Source organism: Numenius arquata, unplaced genomic scaffold (assembly GCF_964106895.1).
Source record: "Numenius arquata unplaced genomic scaffold, bNumArq3.hap1.1 HAP1_SCAFFOLD_1156, whole genome shotgun sequence".
NCBI classification, from domain to species: Eukaryota; Metazoa; Chordata; class Aves; order Charadriiformes; family Scolopacidae; genus Numenius; species Numenius arquata.
Genome location: NW_027414494.1, coordinates 17,651 through 30,640, shown reverse-complemented (window position 1 = coordinate 30,640; position 12,990 = coordinate 17,651). Strand labels below are relative to the sequence as shown.

Genomic DNA, 12,990 nt, shown 5'->3' with positions numbered 1-12,990 from the left:
CCAGGGCCTTTTGGGGAGCAGAACGTGGTCCCAGGCCATGGAAACCGGGAGAACAAACCCCCCAGGAGGGACAAATTCCCCCTGGGTTGGACAACCCTCCCCCCCCCCCCCAAACACCAGGGAATTCACCCCCTGCCGGGGGGGAGCAGCTCAGGGGGCCGGGGGGGGCACCTCAGACGGTTTACAAACGAGCTCGCCACAGCGGCGTGTTAAAAAATAGAGCGTTTTATACGTAAATCAAGGCAGAGACAGAACAGAGTCGACTGGACAGTCTACAGTTTCACAGGGGACATAGAATTTTATATTTTTAGTTTTTTTTTTTTTTTTTTTTCTTTTTCCCAATTATAAATGTACAATTCTAGAGGCTAAACGAGACGAGCGAGGAATCCTAGGTCGCCTTCTGCCGTCCACGCGTACCAGGTCACCAAACACGGGGCACTTTTTTTCTGGGGCGTAATCAGCTGTTTGGGTGGGTTTGGTTTTGTTGTTTTTTTTCCTCCAAGAAAAAAGGGAGAAATTTAAAAAAAAACACCACGAAAGAAAGGGAGGAGGAAGCAGAAAGCAGGCAGCGCTGCGCTCCCTCGCTGGGCCGGGTCGATCACCTCCTCACCGAGGCCGGGGAGTAGAAAAGGTTAAAGAGTGGGGATAAACTGGGCTTTTACTCCTCATTTTATTTTTTTTTCTGCTTTCTTTTTACGTCGTCTGAGGTGGCCGAGAGAACCCCCCCTTGCTGGCGCAGCCGAGAGGAGCCGGTTGTGGTCGGTGGGAATTCCAGGCTGTTGGCATTTGGTCGGAGCAGACAAACAGCACTGGGTTGGTTTGTTTCTGGTTTGGTTTTGGTTTTTTTTTTTAGGGGGGGGAAAAAAAGGGGGGGCAAGTGTGTGTGAATCGGGCGCTACGTGGAGGGAGTGGGAGCCGCTCAGTCGCCGGCTTCATTCTCTTCCGCCGTCTCCCCCGTGGTGGCATTTTCGGCGTTCTTGGAGGCCTGCGGAGAGAAAGCCACGGTGGGGGGTCGTTTGGGACCACCACAGCGCCAGCAGCAGGAACAGCACAGCCCCCCCGGGGCCTTTCTGGCAGGGAAGAAAGGAAAAGGGAGAGGAAGGAGAAAGGAAAAGGGAGAGGAAGGAGAAAGGAAAAGGGAGAGGAAGGAGAAAGGAAAAGGGAGAGGAAGGAGAAAGGAAAAGGGAGAGGAAGGAGAAAGGAAAAGGGAGAGGAAGGAGAAAGGAAAAGGGAGAGGAAGGAGAAAGGAAAAGGGAGAGGAAGGAGAAAGGAAAAGGGAGAGGAAGGAGAAAGGAAAAGGGAGAGGAAGGAGAAAGGAAAAGGGAGAGGAAGGAGAAAGGAAAAGGGAGAGGAAGGAGAAAGGAAAAGGGAGAGGAAGGAGAAAGGAAAAGGGAGAGGAAGGAGAAAGGAAAAGGGAGAGGAAGGAGAAAGGAAAAGGGAGAGGAAGGAGAAAGGAAAAGGGAGAGGAAGGAGAAAGGAAAAGGGAGAGGAAGGAGAAAGGAAAAGGGAGAGGAAGGAGAAAGGAAAAGGGAGAGGAAGGAGAAAGGAAAAGGGAGAGGAAGGAGAAAGGAAAAGGGAGAGGAAGGAGAAAGGAAAAGGGAGAGGAAGGAGAAAGGAAAAGGGAGAGGAAGGAGAAAGGAAAAGGGAGAGGAAGGAGAAAGGAAAAGGGAGAGGAAGGAGAAAGGAAAAGGGAGAGGAAGGAGAAAGGAAAAGGGAGAGGAAGGAGAAAGGAAAAGGGAGAGGAAGGAGAAAGGAAAAGGGAGAGGAGCCCCCTTCCCCGAGGCCGCTGTGTCCCAGGGCAGGGCAACACCAGGACATCCTGTGAGGTTGGACCCAAAGCAGGACCCGGGTATTGTTTGGGCGCTGCTGATTCCGAGAGACCGTGCCACTAAATCCCCACCAAACCTGGCCAAATTACCTTCTTTTTCTTCTTTTTCTGGGTCTTCCGGCTGGCAGAGCTCTGTAGAAGGGCCTGGAGACAGGAAGGAAATGTAAGGAGGTAGAAAACAGACTCCTTTTTTTGATGGTAGATGAGGGGAAAGGCCTTTGAAGCCGACTGAGCGCTGCCAAAGGGACAGCGGGGAGTCCCGAGGGGGCAGCAATGGATGGGGGTGCCCCGGGCTCACCCCCCCGGGGTACGAGGCCTCAGAACCAGCTGTAGAGAGTTCTCAGCCCCTCCTGAGAAGGGCTGGGCACCATCGAGCCACTGGAGCTGGTTCCCAACGCAGGAAATCGGGGCCCAAACTGGCCTTTAAGTGAATCTTTCCCTTTCCGAGCTCAGGCTTTGGCCCCTCTCCTGCTGATTTCTGGATTTTCCTTCCTGCCTTCACCCTGCCACGTATCTTTATCGTTATTATTTTTAAACCAACCTTCAGTTCTCCATCTTGCACCTCAAACTCAGATTTGTAGAGCTCGGGCTCGAAGGGGCCGCTGGTTATCCTCATGGGGCCGTTGGGCATTAAAAGCACTGTGAATTTGAACTGTGCAACGAACTCCCCTGCAGAAAGAAAGGCAGAACCAGGGGGGGGTCACGGCACCGCAGCCCCACGGCCCCGGCCCCCTGTGCATCTCAGCAGATGTTTCCAGCCAGATGTTTTCCATTCCTGTGCCATTTCCACACTCTCACTGTTAAAAAAACATCTTAAACCATCTTAAACCTGCCCCCGGCTGGGGGCAACACAATTCCTCCGGCGCCACCCGCCACCGATCCTCCCTCCTGCCCAGGAAATCACTCCACAGAAAAAAAAAAAAGTCATCTTAAGGCTGGAATGACTCCAGAACGAGATTCCTGAAGCCAACGGGCAGCCAGTTTCATGGAGGATTAAATCCCAGGGCCCTCCAAGTGCATCCCTGGTATTTGCGGAGCGGCTCTTGTCGGGCTCCGGAAGCCACCGGCCGTTGTTTGCCCGACTCCCCGTCCTCCCACCCGCAGAACTCACCTTCCTTCTCGTAGAGGACGTTGAAAGGCTGGAGCAGCTCGTGTTTGGCGCATTCCACCACCCCCATCCTGGCCTTCTTCTCGTCCTCGAATGCCCTGCGGAGGAGAGAGAGCCAGACCGGGGCTCAGGACCTTTCCTAGGCGCCGGATTCCACCCCACCAGGCTCAAAATTGCCCCCCCAGGGTCAAGGGACTTGATTCCCTCGTGTCCCCCTCGCCCCGGCTGGTGACAACGCAGATGGCCAGAGTGGGCAACCGCTGGGTGAGCTGTGACCTCCAGAGAGCAGGAAAGGCAAGTGGATTTAAGGGTGAAAAGAGCCCGTCAAATGAAGGTGGTTTCCTAAATTTAAGAGTACAAAACAGAGCTGGACGTGCCTCGCCTCCACACGTTGCCCCCCCACGCTGCTTCCACCCCACTCTGGGTTATTTTAAACCCAATTCCCACCCCTCCACCCGCCCCCTCCTGCCGCCGGGGCTCGGGAGACTCTCACATCCTCAGGCTCTGCCTGGGATTCCTGCTTAATCCCGGAACATCCTTCCTACGCCCACTCCCGGGCTCAAATACAGCAAACCCCACGGACGGCACCAGGAGGGGAAACGGAGTCGGTTTTGCTGTCGGAAGGTCTTGTAACCGCAGGCAAAGCCTCCGGCTCCCAGCACGCGGGGAGGCCACAAACGAGTAAATACCTGAGAGTAAATGGCATAGTGTCGAAGCGCCTCTCCACCTCGCTGAAAAAGGCACGGGAGGTTTTCATCTTCAAGCCGTACTGTTTGGAGGGGTCCCTTTTATAAATGGTAGTTCTCTGGCCGGCGTCCTTCGCCTGGGAACGCAGAGAGATCCTCAGTCGCATGGGCGCAACCACCCCCCTCCCAGCACCCCAGAGGTCCACCTCGACTTTTGGGATGGAAAAAGCTCCTCCCAAAAAGAGTCAGTGGTGCCCAGGCAGCAGCTACTCCCCGGCGGGAATCGGCACCCACAGGGAGGTGGCTCCTGGCACCGCCTGGTGACAATGACTGTCCCGAAACGCGGCCGCTTTGGTGACCGGACTCACCTTTCCCTCTCCACTGCTGACGAGAACATCAACAGCGTAAACTTCATGGACCTCGAATTCTGCTTTTTCATGGTCCTTCCTGCATGAAAAAAAAAAAAAAGTTTGGTGAATCAAAGAATGGTAAATAGAGAAGACAAAACCTCCCACACGGCCAGAATCCCTCCAAAAGCCTCCCTGGGCTCAGCCAGAGGAGTCTATGAGTACAAAGGAGCTCCAGTGAGCACATCCCTGAGCAGAAGCGGCAGCAGAGCTGGTCAGTGACGGGCTGGCAGAGACCAGCCAGGGCTCCTCCAGCCTGTGACAACGAGCTCCATCCCCAGTAAGGGCTGGGAGGTCTCTCGGACGTCCAGCACCAGCTCTTTGAGCTCATGGGCACCTCCCAGGCAGGCCAAGAGCCCACAGGCCTGAGGACTTACAGGCCAAGAGCTGGATTTAAAGCCTCTGAGCAATAAATATTCCTCAGGAGACCCAACCCCAAGGGATCTCTGAGGGAGAGGAGCTGCCAGAACAGGAAGGATCCAGCTCGTTAGTTCAAAACCATCCCGAGATGCTGCTGACAGCGATCGCCATCCCCTGGGCTGCTGGCAGCCTCTGCCAGAAACACCGATGGGTCCTGGCACCGCTCCTGCTGAACCTGCAGCCACCGCCACAACCAGCAACAGTTGGGCATTTTGCTGGCAGCTCCAGCAGCCTCCGTCGAGAAACTGGACAGAAACCAAGAACACTCGTCGGTGCCAGCGAGGAGCCTCGGGTCAGAGACATCCAGCCTTTCCTTCAGACAGAGCCATGCTTCACGGGGCTTCCACGGACAGGATATGGGGCTAACGAGCTGTTAATTTGCCATATGGGGTCAGGCTTCAAGAAAGAGGCCATCTGGGGAGCAGTCCATACCCCCGGTGAGATTAAACATACCTGCTGCCTCCTCCCCCTCGACACCCCTGCCAGAAACGGGGTCACCGTTCTGGACCTCGTCACCCCCCTCCCAACAGCAGCCCCCCCCCCGAGAGGCGATGCTCACTTTTGCTGGTCTGTGGGATTCTGGATAATTGTTTTCTCTCCATCGATCACGTGCTGTTTCAGCTGGTGCGACAGCATCCCTGCGCGAGAAGAGTCCGTTAACACCGAACTGCCAACCAGACACACTGGGACTCGCGCAATTAACTCTTGGGGGCTGCAGCCCTTCGTTACGGTGAGCAATAAAGCAAACTGTCTTCAGCGCTGGAGCTTCCTCCGCACCCCTCACTTGTGGGCCATCAGCAGGGACCCCCCAAAGCCCACCCTGACCTCAGCAATGCTTCCTCACCAGCGAGGAGGAGCTGTGAGCGCCCACGCAAGGCACGGCCGGCAGCCAAGCACTTCTGGGTGCTGCCACGTCTCCATCATCGAGTCATAAAACCATCTGGGCTGGAAGGGACCTTTCAGATTGGAGTCCAACCATCAACCCATCATTGACCAAACTCACCACTGAGCCATGTCCCTCAGCACCACGTCTGCCTGGCTTTTAAATCCCTCCAGGGATGGTGACTCCACCACTGCCCTGGGCAGCCTCTTCCAATAATCCTTCCAGTTGTGAATTTTTTCCCAAATTTTTCCCTAAACCTCCCCAGCACAACTTGAGGCCGTTTCCTCTTGTCCCATCACCCGTTCCTTGGGAGAAGAGACCGACCCCCCCTGGCTACACCCTCCTTTCAGGCAGTTGTAGAGAGCGAGAAGGTCTCCCCTCAGCCTCCTTTTCTCCAGGCTGAACACCCCCAGCTCCCTCAGCTGCTCCTCACAAGTTCTTTAGACCCTTCTCCTTGTGCTCCAGACCCCTCACCAGCTCCGTTGCCCTTCTCTCTCTCCAGCCCCTCAGTGTCTCGACATCGGGCATGTCCGTGGGCTGTGAGGGGGCGGAGGGGAACCCACAGGCACACGCTGGTGTTTATAAAGATGCCAAATGTCAAATTAATGGAAACTTTGGGTCCTTCCCCCAGTACCTCGGCTGTACAGCACTCCAAAGGTATTCTGGGGGGTTTGCTTTGCTTTTCCTGCCTTTCCTACGCTTTACCTCCAAATGGCAGCCTGGGAGGAGGCACTCGTGGCCATTCCCATTCTCCAGGCCACCAGCCCAGCAGGGACAGTGGCCTGTGTTCCCTTGGGAAGAGAAAGCAGAGCCCCAGCCGCCAGCAGCTCCTTTTGTTTGCATCAGCTGGGGCCTTACGCTGCTGCTGGTGCCTGGAGAATCACGGCCCTCGACTGTTTCCAAAACAGCGGCTGCTTCAGCTCCCTCCACAGCACGAGCAGCCGCCTCCTCCCTGCAGCCGATGCCACGGCTTTTCCCAATCCCACAAACCCGGCCCACGTTCCAACGCCGGGCAAAGAGAACGAGCCAGCTTTACGGGATTTCAGGAAATTTAACTAATAATGGAATAATGGACCCATTTCATCGTGGCCGAAAGGACCGTTTGAGGGTGATGTCACCGAGTGGGAGAAAAGCATCTGTGGGTGCCAAGCGTCAGGCACAACATCGAGCTCTTGCCACCTCCCAGAGGAGCAGCCACGGGTCCCACTTCTCCCAGAAACTGCCCCAGCACCTTCCCCCCGGCCCATTATCAACCACCCTGCGAAGAATCAGCTCAGAGCTGGAAGGAAATGACGGCCCCTGCGCATTTTTGGGCTGTTTTGCAGTGGCTCTTGCCCCTGAAAAGATACAAACCAGCTCCGTTGTGTATTTGCTAACGGGGTTTGAACTCCCCGTGGCCAGGTACGAAAGCAGAGGCCACGCGACTTGCCCAGGCAGGAAGCCCAGGCCACCCGCCAGCCGTGGGAGCCCACATCTATTGTTCCTAGATTAACCCATCTCTAATCATCAAAAATAACAGAGGAAGGAAGAAGAATCTAGAGAGTTTTGAAAGGTTTCTTTTTTTAGCAAAGGTTGCCAGGACTCGGGGTCATTAAGCGTTGCCCAGAATTTGAGGGGGCAGCTGAGGGTCTGGTCCCCACGGGCTGCCCCCGTCCTTACCTTCGATGGGCGTGCAGTGAAACGAGTGGGCGATTTTGTTCCACGCGTCTGTCACTTGTGTGTTCTGGATAAAGAGCACACAGGAACGCATTAAGGCTACAAAATTCATGCACATTGAAGCCACAAGCACGACAGTTGTGTTAACTCGCCAGTGTTCTGTGAGAAACCAGGGTTTCTAACCCACTGGGGCTCTGACACCCTCAAAAAAAGGAGAAACAGTGTCAGGCTTCCATTTTTAACCCTGCACCAACAGAAACGACAGGGAAGGCGAGGTCAGCTGCACCCAGCGCCTTCGCACAAGCCACCCCTCTCCAGGGGAGCGCAGCGGGATCCCAGCGACGGGAGCGTGTCTGGAATAGTAACGCTGAAGGAGATCGCCCACGGCTGCTGCGGCGCCCCAGCAGGAAGAGGAGCAAGTGGGAGATTTAAGGGAGCGCTGGCTGTTTCAGCGAGGAAAGGATGGGCGAGTGGCAGCACCACGGCCCGGGGAAGCCAGAGCCGCTGGCCGAAGGTTCACTGCCACCCGGCTGGGGCCAGTGCTCACCCCGGCAGCGGCTCAGCTGCCCGCCTGCAGGCAGCTGCTTCCAGAATTCCCCACGAGGCTGGGGAATTCCTCCCGGGAGAGGTCACATGCTCAGATTTCTGGGCGGGCAGCACGGCACGGGCAGCGCCTGCACGCCAGCTCCTCGCCCCATGCCCACACCTTGCCCCGTGCCCAGCACCCACCTGGTTTCCTGGCTTTACCAAGCGCAGCGCGGCTTCGGCACAGAGATGAGCCGCCTTGATGACATCGGCTTTACGGCCCGACACGGGGTTTTCCTGGAAGGAGAGAAAAATAAAGGCTTCTTAAGGTGTGTTCCCTTCCCTCTTATTAGCACGAACGCTGCTCCGAGTGTCTGGAGATGGGGGTTCTCCATCTAACGGAACACGTTCCCCTGCGTGACAGGGAAATGGAGCTCAGGGGGGCTTCCTCAACTCCACAGCTCCGTCGTTAGTCTCTCCTTCATTAAAAGAGCAGATGAGTATCAGCCACAACCAAATCACTCCTGTCTCGAGTTCCAACAGAGACACCCTCGTACAAGTGCATCACTGTCAAAGCCTGAAGACAGAACAAGACTTCCCCCGTTGCCAGAAACGTGGCTGAAAAGATTTCAATACACTTCAAAAGACTCGTTTTTTTGTCTTCTCCCCACCAAGTCGCTCAGATGCAGCCACTGGAGGAAAACAGTTCCCAAGACCCACACCGCCGTCCTCCTCCCGAGGCTACAGCTAAAAATCCATTATTTGACGACTTTACACACACAACACTAATTCCCAGCGCATGAGGGTGGCTCAGTGTCACCACCAAAATACCGGAGCAAACCCCGCAGCCGTGGCGGTGTCCTTACTGACACGTGGGGCCGCGACGCTGCCACCAGCCCCAGGACAGGAGAGTCCGTGCAGGCAGGAAAAGTGGGCACAAAGGGCTACTTTTTGGGGTCACCCCTGAGCTCAGTTTGCAAAGGCGAAGGCAGCAACTCCCTGTGCCTCAGCCAGTAGAGGGGGCAGCAAAACCAGTCTGCCCAGTCCACCCCACAGCCCCAGACACTCTACATGGAAACGGCTTAGAGCAGCGCCGCTCACACCTGGTTTGTCCCAAATTACGTGTAACCTTGCAAAAACCGCCCATGTTGAAACAGTGGAACACTCAGCCCTGGTTTGCCAGAGGACTGGGTAATTTTTAGGAATGGGAGGGTTCTTGCCCCGTTGCTGCAGTGACACCAGACCCGCGGTGCCTTTGCCAGAGGGAGCAGACACGGCTCTGAGGTTCCGCCGCCGCCTTCGGCATCGGAGGCGCCCCAACATCAGCTTTTTAATCTCCCCTTCAGAGCGCAGGTTGAGCGGCCGCGGCCGGAGACACGGCTCCATCACACACCTACCTTGGAGGCGTCTATGACAAAGCTGTGTGCTACATTCGCTATGAAGCCATCGACGTGGACTCCCAAGTCACTGCAACACAAAGAGAGTTAATTACGGGGGGGGGGGGTGACACGGCTCAGGAAACTTGTGCCACTTCTACAAGTATGAGAAGGCTCAAGCGTGTTTCCAGCGCTTCACTCAGCTGGCTACCGGAGTCTCTAATTAGCCACACCGAGGAAGCATTTAACCCACTGAGCAGGGTTAGAGAGCAAAGCCCAGGTGCCGAGAGCGTAACACAATCCTTTGAACAAGAAGAATAACCCAAGTGCTTACATTTTGACCAAGTCTCCGTCTTTAAGGATGTAGTCCTGGTCACTCTTCAAGGGGGAGAAGTGACAGACGCAGTTATTTACTGATATACTCGTTGGGAAGGCGATACCTATATGGAAAAAAAATATATATTCCATGAAACCTTGCAGCCTGATGGCCGGCAGAGCCCCGCCAGCGCGGACACTCGCTCAGGGTCTCGCTTTGTCAACTGCTGGAAAATGCCCCGTTACACAAGTCTTTGGCCAAAGAGCCAGGAGGAACACAGGGCACGGGCTGCTCCCGCATCGCCCTCCTCCTGCCCAGGAAATGCATCCCAGACAGGGAAAAAACCCGCAGAAGGGACCCCAAGTCTCCAGAAGAGAAATCAGGGAGCTCTGGGTGACGCCGAGTGTCACACAATGTCCATGGCAAGGAGACCCAGCGATGACCGCAGCGCAGGGTCTTCTGCTGGAACAGGAGTTACGGTGGACAATAACGAGGATGATGGGGTGCAGCGAAATAGGGAGGGGAGGCTCATCAGTGGCGCTTACAAGCAGGACAGGCAGGAGGATTTGGGTTAAAATTGGCTTTCTGGGAACAGCAAACTATTTCTTACGTTCATTAGCACAGAGCAGCGCTTTCCGTGCTCTCGTCCACTCACACCAATGGGACCCAAGACTCTTTGGAGAAGGCCTCACCTTTTTTCATTTCTTTTTCCTTCTTGAAAATCTTGCCAGTCTCTTCCATGATCATGGCGTCTCCCTTCTCGCAGAGGCAGAGAACTGATGCTCCGGAGTTCGCCGCTTCCACCACCGCACGCAGGACCCCTTAATTCAAACACAGACAGGGAGCCCTTGAAGCACATTAAGGATAAACAGCCTTAAATCTCACACCAAGGCCCAGCACCTGGCACCGCGGAGGAGAGATCTGTTTGTTTTCCAAGAGCGAGCAAGACTCTGGACTCGGCTCTTCACCAAAAGGAGCGTGGACAGGCAGAATCCCACTTTAATTCTTATTTTGTTTTTGAGAACGTTTTCACAGAGAGAGGGAGCAAACAGATACGTTTTGGGGTTTGCCTGCGCAGACCGAGGGCTGTCCAAGAAAGCAGCCGGGCAGAAACACCGCTCTCCCACATTCCTTCTGGAGAAGTCAGAGCTCCAGGAACAGGTTTGAAGATTATTTGGGAGACGGGACGCGCAGCACATCAAAGAGCCAGGGCCAGCGCTGCGGACGTGCGTGACCGGAGGCACCGGAGGAGCCGAGAGCCTGCGCCGGGCACAAGAGCTGGCAGCGGCGCAGGACGGGCGCAGCAGAGCCAGTTCCACCAGTCCCTTCCTCTGCAGAAACGTGTTTTTAAGGTAACCCACGTGCTCCCGCTCCAGCCTGACACACGGAACTCCCCTCGCCTTGGGGGTTCTGCTGCCCACACCCACTTTGGGGCACATTCTAGTGCCCACGAGTCCCAGCGGCATTTTGGTTCCACCGCAGAGGACATCGCGCCTCGTGCTTTAATAAAACAAAATCAGGGGGGAAAGGAGTGTAAAAGTGGTGGCTTCGGTTGAAATGCTGCGGTGACAGTGACAAACACAGCTGGGTGGTGGCACTGCTGCAGGAGCCACATCTCAACAGCCTCCGCACCACTCCGGGGGCTGAGCTGACGCTTCCCCCTCTCCCCGGCCGGGACACTTCACAGGGAATCCCAAAGCTGACCCTGAAATGTTGTCGGATCCCGAGATAAAAGGTCTCCGTGCAGCTCCTCCTCGCCCCGGGAGCACCTTGTTTTCATAAGAGGCGGCTAGTGGAAGCACCTCCATGGGGTGGGGGTTTCTGTAGCCCCTGTGCGCGCTCCAGGCACAAGAAATAAATAGTTGGGAAGGGACGAAGGGGATGGTCAGGACCAAGCTTTCATCATTTCTCTGACAATGAGCCAAAAGCTGAAGCCTTTCACCTGCGCGATGAATTACATCTCAAATCCCTTCAGCCACCTTTCCTGTGTGCCACAAGTAACACCAAACTGGGAACGCTCTGAAGCACGGACAGAACCGGGATGGAGAGAACACTGGGAGGATGGCGGGACAGAGAGAGGGGAGGGAACGTCAGAGCACAGTCGGTGCGAGGATAAAGGGAGAGCCGCGCTCACCGGAGCCTTCAGCCAGAGCTCGGCCGCAGACAGCGTGGCTGCACCCACCCAGGAACACCCTAATTGTGCTCCGTCCTTCCACGCCGCCGCATTCAGGGGATTAAAAGCTCTTTCTGTCATTAAAGGCGCTTTGCTCTGACAAGAACCCGGGGCGTTTGGAACTTTTTGCCAAAGAGCTGCCTTTGCTCTTCCCGACCACGCTCCCAGGGAGCGGAGACACGGCCAGGGAGCTGCCGGGGGGGAGAGAAGGTGGCCCCTCCAGCTGGGGGTCGCCGTTAAACCCAGCTTGCCCAGCAGGCAGAGGAGCCAAAAGAGGCGACCTCCCTCCCCACAGGGGCACCCCCGTGGCTGTGGCTCGTAGCCCCGCGGCTCCCACCCCCGGTTGCCCTCGGGAGCTGAGGGTGAAGCGTCCGAGTCAGCAACAACTCGTGTGGGACAGGCCAGGACCGGGGCTGGTCCTGCCTCACCGAACCGGTCCCGGGAGCTCTTTAACAAGCTGTCATCCCCCCCACCCCCCCGGAGGGGCCGCAGGCGGCGGAGAGAAGCGTTGAAAAAAAAAAATTAAGAGCGAAAAGGAAATAACACGGCGGGGACGGGGGGGGGGCAAAGTTTTAGGGGTGAACAACGCGTGTACCCAGGCCCCTATCCGGGGCTCCCCTCTTCCCGGGCCGGCCGGGGGGGGTGCTCGCCCCGCTCCCGTCCCCGCACCCACCGGCGGGGCGGGGGTGTGTGTGTGTGTTAAAGCCCCCAACAAAAGAGCGGAACGGGGCAGCGCCTCCGCCGGGCCTGGCCCCGCTGCCGCCCCCCCCCCCCCCGCGGAAGGGAGGCGGGGGGCGGCAGGCCCTGCCCCCCCCGCTCCCTCCGGTGCACGTGGGGCGGGGAGGCCACGTGCCGCCGGCGGCCGCCGCGCGGGGCCGGGGCCTGCCGGAACCGGGGAGCCCCCCGCCGCCCCGGGCCGGGGGGGGGAACATGCGGCCGCCCCCTCTCCCCCCGCGGCGTGCGGGGACGGACGTTGAGGGAAGGGGGCACGGGAAGTGGCGGGGCGGGGAGGCCTCGCCGCCCGCCGCTTCCCCCGCCCCTCCCCATCGCACCGGCCTCCCCCTAACGCCCCCCCCCACCCCCCCGGCCAGGCCCGGCGCCCCCTCCCCGCCGCCCCCCGCCCGGCCGCGGCCCGCACTCACGGTTGGCGATGTCTCCCCCCATCTTGTACTTGGTCACCACCAGGTCCTCGGCGATGGTGAGCTCGGCCGCCTCCTCCTCGCCCGACATGGTGGGAGCCGCCGCCGCCCCCCGCCGCCGCCGCCGCGCTGAGGAGACCCCGGGGAGCGCGAGCGAGAGAGCGCGAGCAGGGCAGGAGCGCGGGCTCCGCGCGGGGCACGCTGGGAAGCCGAGTCCCCGCCCCCCCCCGCGCCGGACTACAACTCCCGGCAGCCCGCGCAGGGCCGACGCGCCAGGCCCAGCCCTGTGCCCAGAGCTGAACTACAGCTCCCGGCGTGCACCGCGGCTCTCGCGAGAGGCGGCGGGCCGGAGCGACCGGAAGCTGTGCGCAGGGGGTGCTGGGAAATGTAGTCTGCGGGCGATGCCGGAAGAACGCTCGCTCACGGCGGGGGGGGGGCTGTGGGGGGGCACCGGACCCGGCTCCTGCCCCCGG

At 57.9% G+C, this 12,990-nt stretch overlaps 1 protein-coding gene across 1 annotated transcript; it reads right to left on the bottom strand.

The window, feature by feature from the left end:
• Positions 1 to 211: 211 nt before the first annotated feature.
• Positions 212 to 12,737, bottom strand: PA2G4 (proliferation-associated 2G4). The gene is made up of 13 exons (XM_074167175.1): positions 12,521 to 12,737; positions 9,898 to 10,026; positions 9,224 to 9,329; positions 8,911 to 8,980; positions 7,718 to 7,810; positions 6,992 to 7,055; positions 5,009 to 5,087; positions 3,991 to 4,069; positions 3,626 to 3,759; positions 2,940 to 3,034; positions 2,370 to 2,497; positions 1,919 to 1,972; positions 212 to 985 (listed from the first exon to the last, which is right to left on the bottom strand). The coding sequence occupies exons 1-13, from the start codon at positions 12,606 to 12,608 to the stop codon at positions 920 to 922; spliced, it is 1,185 nt and encodes a 394-aa protein (XP_074023276.1). The 5' UTR covers positions 12,609 to 12,737; the 3' UTR covers positions 212 to 919.
• Between the last annotated feature and the right edge of the window lie 253 nt (positions 12,738 to 12,990).